Source organism: Carica papaya, chromosome 5, assembly GCF_054855325.1.
Source record: "Carica papaya isolate Zhongbai chromosome 5, ASM5485532v1, whole genome shotgun sequence".
NCBI lineage: Eukaryota > Viridiplantae > Streptophyta > Magnoliopsida > Brassicales > Caricaceae > Carica > Carica papaya.
The window spans coordinates 43258630-43267619 of record NC_142313.1 but is presented as its reverse complement, the minus strand read 5'-3'; the positions used below and the strand labels follow the sequence as shown (position 1 = coordinate 43267619).

The 8990-nt window shown below is 34.8% G+C and overlaps 1 protein-coding gene across 2 annotated transcripts; it reads left to right on the top strand.

The window, feature by feature from the left end:
• The first annotated feature begins 368 nt into the window (after positions 1-368).
• On the top strand, positions 369-8286 carry LOC110816943 (protein STRUBBELIG-RECEPTOR FAMILY 3). Of its 2 annotated transcripts, none has more exons than XM_088221193.1 (17): positions 369-524; positions 896-1193; positions 1580-1690; positions 1801-1872; positions 2501-2566; positions 2653-2724; positions 2850-2921; positions 3014-3085; positions 3165-3230; positions 3365-3430; positions 4661-5061; positions 5173-5609; positions 6192-6463; positions 6635-6773; positions 7160-7296; positions 7386-7542; positions 7701-8286. In XM_088221193.1, the coding sequence occupies exons 3-17, from the start codon at positions 1656-1658 to the stop codon at positions 7773-7775; spliced, it is 2139 nt and encodes a 712-aa protein (XP_088077319.1). In that variant the 5' UTR covers positions 369-524; positions 896-1193; positions 1580-1655; the 3' UTR covers positions 7776-8286. The 2 variants fall into 2 exon arrangements, with proteins under 2 accessions (XP_088077319.1, XP_088077318.1); XM_088221192.1 differs by having other exon boundaries at positions 1580-1709.
• Positions 8287-8990: the final 704 nt, after the last annotated feature.

Here is an 8990-nt window from a genome sequence, read left to right as displayed (position 1 = left end):
AAATCATATCGAACGCGTAAACATAAAGATTTTTCAAATCTTCTTCGCCAACTAATAAATTAAAATGGAGTAATATTTTGATGTATCTTTATATTTTTTTTTAAAAAGATGATGATAAAAATATAATTCGTTTTAATAATTAATTAAACTAATTTTTTTAAAAAAAATTTAAATTACAATAATTTAATTAAACATTGACAAATAATAACTACAAGTACACGCGCAGAAGTAGCGCGTCGGGGAAGGGCAAGGAAACAATATTAAGAAGATATGCATGACTCCGAAGCCACGCATACATATAGTGTGTTTTTCTTGTCTACTACTTCTATCTACTAGACTCAAATTTCACTTACTCATTTTCCAAATTAATTAAATAAATTAAAAAAAACAAATTGACAGAGAAAAATAAGTATAAAGTATAGAGGTTTAGTTCTTCATTTTTCCCATTTTCAGAAAGAACATCTCTCTACATCCTTTCCTCCATAGCTTTTTCTTCCTTTCTCCATTTCTTTTTTTATCTTCAGGTTTGCTCTTTTTCTCCTCTTCTTTTTTTCTTTTTCTGGGTTCAATTTCTTATTTATATAATGTTTTTGCTTGCTTATCTCACCCCACCAGTTAAACAACCTTGGAATCTTTGAATCTTAACTCCTAAGCTTCTTTGTAATTTTTTTCCTCCAATTTTTTTTTTTTTTAAAAGAAATATCTAGTTACTTTTTGAAAAGTTATCTGCCCTTTTTCCTACTTGTTATTGGGTCCGTTTCTATTGCTTCAATTATGTTTCCACATTTGCTAGAGAGACTTCGTTAATTTTACTCCTCAATCTTGTAAGTAATCATTTCTCTCATTTGGGTGATTAAGTGTTTAGTTTTTTGTTTGATTGTTTTTGGGTTTGCAGGTTTTGTTACAGGCTGCTGTGAATTGGGTCAGCTGTGATGAGATCACTGATTTTGATATGCTTAATTTGTTTGGGTGTGGTTTGATTCTCTCAGATTAGGGGGGTTGTTTGGTTGGTTCATGTTGATGTGGAGTTTTTGACTTGTTGAGTGAGTGAAGTTGAGTTTGGCTGGCATCAATGGGGAAGAAGGGATCTGCCATGGAGTACAGGAGTATGAAGATCTATGAAGTGTTCATTGTGGCGTTTATGCTGATCTGGGCAACGCGAGTCTCACGTGCTGTCACTAATCCTGATGATGGTAAAGCTAGTTTCTCATTTTGTTTCTACGGAATATCTTGTTTGTTTGCTAAGAAATTGCGAGGAAGTCAGTGGCGAGTTTGTAGTGTGTATTCTCGAGCTTCTGTTTATATTTGTTGCCCGGGAATGATTCTGTTGAGCGAGTTGATTTCTGATTTTTGTTTTATAGATCACAAGAAGGGGAATATTAGAAATTTGCTTTCCATATTATTGTCAATTTTTTTTTTTAAAAAAAATAGAAAGGTTAACTTCTTTGGAAAATTTAGTTGCCACTATATTGTTTGTCTATCTCAGCTGTTTCTATCTTCTACATTTAAGCACTTTGTATGCTGAAGATATTAATATGTTCATAATTCTAACGACCTGCATTGGCTGTGATTACATTAGTTGCTGCAATTAACGCCTTATACATCGCAATGGGTTCTCCTGTACTTCCTGGGTGGGTTGGTTCCGGGGGAGACCCATGTGCAGAAGGGTGGCAAGGAGTTCAGTGCAACGGTACGGAAATTTTGAGCATGTAGGGAACATTCTTTACTCTTCATAAGGATTGGTTTTCACAGCATTACCATTTTTAAGGTTTCTTACACTTTTTATCTGGGGGTGTTCAGAATTCTTAATGGTGCTAATTTGGGAGGACAGCTAGGGGATAACTTATCAACGTTCACTTCTATCAGAGTAATGTAAGTGGTATTATGAATTTGTGATTGTCTTTATTCATGCATTTAGTTGCCAAGGGTGTATGTGCGCATATGTTTGTGGATAGTGTATTTTCATATTACTGTTTGCATTAAACAGTTTCGTCGTCTTTTTGGGTGCCTTTCAAATCCTTATCGGTAGTTTTTATTATAGGCAATTGGAGCCAAAACAGCTGTGTTAAGCATGTCTTTTAAGATTTATCTGCCACTACTGTTGCAGATATTGGCTCCTAGATTTGTTTGTTTAAAGTTTATTGCCTATTAGAAAAGTCAGAATGGATGGAGTTCAAACATCAATAGGAGTAAATTGATCTTTCCTCATTCTATATATTTGTTTGATAAGTTAAGATACAGTTTCATGATTTGCCTATAGTGTGAAGGAATGTGTTCCTCATAGATTTCTTGGAGAAGTAAAATACATAATTCGTGTGTTGTGCATACTTTGTGAATGAAATTTTCCCTCTGCATATGCTTAACATTAGATATATGATGGGGAGAAAGTGGAAAGCATTTTTCCCAGTTTGTTATCTGTCATCTTTGCCTCTAATAAGTACTAGTATTTTGATCTTATGCATGTAGATGTGCAGTAACTTTTAATGTGGTTTAATTTCAGCGATCTAAGTAACAACCATATCGGGGGCAGTATACCATCCAATTTGCCACTTACCATGAAGAACTTGTATGTTTATTCTACATGAAGTAGCAAATTATATGCTATGTTCCTTTAGCACAAAGGGAAGTGATAGTCTTTTGTCTTTTGTGCAGTTTTCTTTCAGCTAATGAGTTCTCAGGAAGCATCCCAGATACTCTATCCACTTTAAGCGTGCTGACAGACATGTAAATATTGCTGGTTATCTCTTTTGATACGTATCTCAGTTTTCCTTAGTGCATTCAGAACCTTCTTCTTCTTCTTCTTTTGAGAGAATGAATATATTCATAAGCATTATTTCATTGTCTTTTAGGTCGTTGAACAATAATCTTTTATCTGGAGAAATACCAGATGCCTTCCGGAACCTTGTTGGGCTGATAAATCTGTAGGTTTTCTTTTAATATTTTATGGAATTTCATCATGTTCTCTACCTTGTGGATTATGTATGGTTAACTGATCCTCTTACATTTTCTTCAGAGATTTGTCCAGTAACAATTTGAGTGGGCAACTGCCTCCCTCTATGGAGAGCCTCTCAAGTGTGACAACACTGTGAGTGTTTTCTACAGCGAAGCCTTTTTCTTTTCTGCATCTTTTATCTCGTGAATCAAACTTACTTCTAAGTTGGCAGGCGTTTGCAGAACAATCAATTGTCTGGAACTCTTGATGTGTTACAAAATCTACCCCTGAGAGATTTGTAATCCTCTTAACTCTCTCTTTATAATTTTTATTCAGGTCTTAAAATTATATTATATAATTGTAGGAAGTCTTTGGGACGACATTTTTGTCCCATTATTCTCTTACACATTCATGTGCTTTTATGTTGGATAGGAACGTTGAGAATAACCTGTTCAATGGACCAATTCCTGAAAGTTTGCTCAACATTCCGAATTTCAAGTAAGAGCCTGAAGTTTTTTTTGGACTATATCCTTCTTGGTTGTACCTAATCACATTTTGGGTTAATAGCCTGCCAATGCCACTATGGATATTTTTGTTTACATGTTAACTTCATCAGGGAAAGATATTGATACTTGACCATGCCTCCTATTTTCTAAAATTTTGGAGATAGTTATGTGAATTGTTCTTGATGAAGAGGGAGTAGCTCTCGCACTTTCATTTTTCATTCTTTCCTAGATGTAACAGTGAACTGCACCTACTGCATGAGGGTTGTAATTGTTTAACATTTGCATTATTATATGGGAGTCTATTTGCGTTCTCTTTGGGTTAGGATTTTTATTTGTTTGGAATTTCTATTTAATCATTAACCTGTGAACAAGTAATGGTTTGTCTCCATAAACAGGATTCAATTTTTAGGGATTTCTTGGCTTTGATTCAATAACTTTTGAAGTTTCCTTAACGTGAGGAGAGTTTATATTTGAGAAGTTTGAGGTGTCTTTGTCTTGTAGGTACGCAATTATAATTTTTTACTGGGACGTAGTATCTTTTTAGTTTGTGAATATTTGGATTGAGATTTTGCACTCTCTTTTGAGTTCAATACTAGTTTGGCAATGATTCATTGTATCCATAATCTTTATATTTAGTGAATTGTTGATCATTGTCCGTCCCCTAGATGTAGCTTTATAAATTTTGAATCATGTTAATCATCATGTCAATTACTTATACTTGTGTTTTAAATTCTCTGCACAAGATTTTATGGTAAACTCGCCTGTCAGAACTGTATTCATTTTGCAGCAGTACACACACGCGCGAGGGTTCTCCTTTAGATGAAAACTAACCGAGATAAATGGGAGAAAAATACATTTCAAATGATAACAAAATGTATATCCGGATTTTTTGTGCTGCTGCTATTGCTAGTCTGACAATTTCATTAAAGATATTGATACCAGATGGAAATGGAAACTGAAATGAATTTTGCGTAAAAAGTTGTTCTTTTGTCAAATTCTGGTTGGCATATTTTATAGATCTCCAATGCTGATGCACCAAGAGCATACATCTCTACTGTGTTGAAAGGGAAATGAATACATTTGAGGAAGACAAGGTCATCTATGATGTCCTTGCCTAGATATATTTACTTGCAACTGATATCTTGTTATTTTGAGAACTGTAAGTTAGAAAGTTACCTGTTAAATTATTGCTCTCGTTAAAATGTTGATATTTAATATGCAGAAAAGATGGAAACCCATTTAACACTACTGTTTCTCCATTACCTTCACCTCCATCGCCCTTAAGACCAGCCCCTGCACCACCACTTCCCGGGGCGCCATCTTCTGGGACATCTCCTGAACAAAAACCTGGGAAACATGCTGACGGGCCATCTGCAACAGAGGGTTCGACTTCTGGAGGAAAAAGCAAAACTACTAAAAGGGTCGTTTGGATATCAATTGCCGGGGTGTTTTCATTTATAATTATCGTATTAGCAATTTTGCTTCTTTTGCCAAAGTGTCGCAGACGAAGAGGAGAAGCTGGCGAAAATTTCAAGCCACATCAAATAGGTGCATATAGAGGGAACAGAGAGAATCTTGGGGACAATGGTTCCTTGAACCAACCAACCAATCAAATGGAGAAAGGCAAATAGCTTTGTGTTTTTTTCCTATTCTTCAGATTATGCTTATAGCTGGTTGAATTCAAGTTCTTTGGTACTACTATTGATGTGATATCTTCATGAATTATATGAACAGTTCAAAAGGAGGCAGCTGCGAAGCCAAAGAATCATCAAACAGAGATGAGGATGGGAGCAGTTCCAAAGCGGCAGCAGGAGCAAGACAGGATTCCACAAGGAGCAGGGAGAATGGAAAGGCTGGAGAGTCATGAGATAGACATGAGTGGACTTGATATGATGTTGATGCCTCCACCTCCACCTCCACCTCCACCACCACCTCCTCCCCCTCCCCCTCCACCACCACCTCCACCCGTAGAGAGTGTTATTGTCAAGCCAGTTGCACCTGCTGAAGTGACTGCTATGAAGCCTTCAACCAAAAGTCTTAATCCTGCGACTTCTGTGAGGCATTTTACTATTGCATCTCTTCAACAATATACAAACAGCTTTTCTCAGGAAAATTTTATAGGAGCTGGCATGCTAGGAAGTGTTTATAAGGCACAGCTTCCAGATGGAAAGGTATGGTTATGACTCACACTACTGATCGATTAGGTGGGGGGTACTTTTAGGAAGTACTTTAATCTATCTTTGGCTTTCATTAACTGAAAACTTTTCTGCATTTTTGAGCTACTTCTTTATTTCAGCCACTTGTTTGTAACCTTAAACTTCTTGGCTACTTTCACAAATCCTCTTCTATCAACTAGTACGCTACCTTCACCAGCTTGTTCCAATAAGCTCAATGTTTTTTGTTCCACAAAAAAATGATTTTATCCAGTCATTTCTGTGTTTATTTCCAACCTTGTATTTTTATTGAATTAAGTTCATACTGAATCAGATAGATTTCAGGGGAAATTAATGCTTTAATTTGCTCAATGTTGTGTTGTGTAATTGTTTTGAACACGTAGTGGCCATAATGACTCTTGTTATGAGTTATGTATAATCTTGGTTTGTTGTGAGGTATAATCTTGGCGTATGAGAAATACCCATATTTGTCAGTTTGGAAATATTTTTGCTCTCTGTTTTTCTAAATCTCTAATTGTCCATTGACCAATAGCATTGCTTCTGATTCTGATTCCTTATGTGTTGTTGGAGCTTTTGTAGTTACTTGCTGTCAAGAAATTGGACAAGAGAGCCTCTGATCACCAGAAGGATGATGAATTCATTGAACTGGTAAACAATATAGATAGAATCCGACATGCTAATGTTGTTGGGCTCGTGGGTTACTGTGCAGAGCATGGCCAGAGGCTTCTTATTTATGAGTATTGCAGTAACAGTACACTGCATGATGTTCTGCACACAGATGATGACTTTAAAAGGAAATTATCATGGAATGCTCGCATTAGGATGGCACTTGGAGCTGCTAGGGCCTTAGAGTAAGTCAATTAACCACGGAATGAAAACATATATGGATTCTTTTACTCACATTTATTTTTTAGTTGGTGGATTATTTGATGGTTATTGAACTTTATATCTTTGCATGACTGTTGGTATAAAAGTCTATGAATCATTTGACTACTAATTTTGCCACTGTGTTATATGAGAAGGTATTTGCATGAGGTCTGCGAGCCACCAGTTGTCCACAGAAACTTCAAGTCCGCGAATGTTCTCCTTGATGATGATCTTGGTGTGCGTGTCTCCGACTGTGGTTTGGCCTCATTAATATCATCAGGCTCTGTAAGTCAAGTAAGTTAAAATCTTGTCGGCTCCAATGGAACCGGTGAAAGCTTGGATTTCTATGGGGTTACAGAATATATTCAGATTCCTGTTATAAGTGAGCTAACCATTAATTTAGGGCAATTATTAAGAAATAAAACAGAAATAAAATGTATTATGAGGGAAAATAGATACTTTGCTGGTTAATCTGGACTTACCCTAAATACTACTATGCTTTCAAGGGGACAAATTTCTCTCTTTCTTTTCCTGATTACATCAAACAGATATTTTCTGTTCTTGATTGGCATGAAAATTAACTAGATTTGTTCGGACTTTTAAGTAGTCAAACCAAACAGATTTGCAGTTGTTAGTTGCCAAGTAATCTGGTTGTAAGTCTGAAGTTGTTTTACTTTCAGTTGTCAGGGCAGCTCCTATCAACTTATGGTTATGGCGCCCCCGAATTTGACTCTGGAATTTATACTCAACAAAGCGATGTTTACAGCTTTGGGGTGGTTATGTTAGAGCTCTTGACGGGCCGGAAATCCTATGACAGGTAACCCGCTGAAGATATTTCTTGTTAGTGTTGGGATGCCTTCGTCTGGCCAATTAATCAATTTATATCCTCTGAAAAATGTAATGCAGGACAAGAAATAGAGGGGAGATACTTCTGGTGAGATGGGCAATTCCCCAACTTCATGATATTGATGCATTGTCCAGAATGGTTGATCCTTGTCTCAACGGTGAATATCCAGCTAAATCATTATCCCACTTTGCTGATATCATTTCGCGATGTGTTCAGGTGTGAATTTCACTTTTCGTCTTTAAGTTTTGTGAATTGATGTTTATATTCGCTAGCTCATGGAAAGGAATTCGAATATACATCACAATTTTGTCCATTCTCTCTTTATCTATACCTGTATGGCTTGCTCATTGTCTGACGCAAACTACATTTGGCAGTCTGAGCCAGAATTCAGGCCTCCGATGTCCGAAGTTGTTCAGGATCTGTTGGACATTATTCGAAGAGAGCGCTAAAGCAAATAGGTCAATGGGGATGATTTACACAGATGAGTAAAAACAGATGATTTCAGCTTCTAAATCACAATGGTTTAGAAATCTGATCTTCCTGGTGAACCCCACAAGAAAAAGACGCATCTCTCCGAAAGGGTAGCGTTGCTAACAGACCAAGGATCGACCAACCTTTCACGTCTTGGGCCCAAATTCGAAGTCTGAAAAATCAGCTAGAACCCTCGTAGCCTTTGATAGAGGATCATTTGATTCTTCAGAAATCAAGGATTACAGTCATTCTATTGTTCAGTTCAGCAAACTATGCAGTGATTTGTCTCTGCAACAAAAATGTGCTAACCCAATTATTTCGTACTTCAATATTTGTTATTCATTCTTGGTAAGTGAAAATCTTTCTAGTGTTGAAAAATATAACTTTAGAAAATATTTGCCTGCAGATTTTGTGATGCTTATGTTTATTATGTACTATATGTTACTTGCACTTATACCAAATATGAAAGATTTTGTAATAGTTTATTTACTTGTTGAGTTATTTTATTTATTGTTATACAATTTTTGGGTTAAAATGTGAATACACACACACACACACACACATATATATATATATATATATATATATACATTTGTGTTAATGGTTGTTTGTAGGGAGAAGATGGAGGGTTTGGCTACTGGAATTATATATATATATATGAAATTAGATTATAATTTTTAAGTCAGATTAATTGACCATGAACTTAAATTATTGCTACTAATCTAATTTCAATAAAAATTATTTTGGTTGTTATTAATGTAATTAGTTATTTAATTTTTTAAATATCTAAATATAGCATTAATTTTTTTTTTGGTTAAAAAATAAAAAAATTAAATATTTGAAATAAATAAAAAATACCATAAATTAAATCGTGAAAAAAATATTAGAGTAAATTATAATAAATGTTAAATTCTAAAAATTAAGATAAATTTTGGGGATTAATATAATAATTTATCTTAAATTGGATTTGTTAATAACAAATAAATTATGTGTGATTTGGTTTAATTTATCTTATAAAAGGTATTAAAAAAAGTTTATAAGTTCAAGAAAGTTACATATGAATCATAAAAATTAGGTAAAAGACGATTAGTAAGTTAATTGAAAAATTAATGAGATAATTAAATAAAAATATATTTAGGAATTTTATTTTAAATATAGTTGTGGAAAATAATAATAAGCTTAATTTGGTTGAA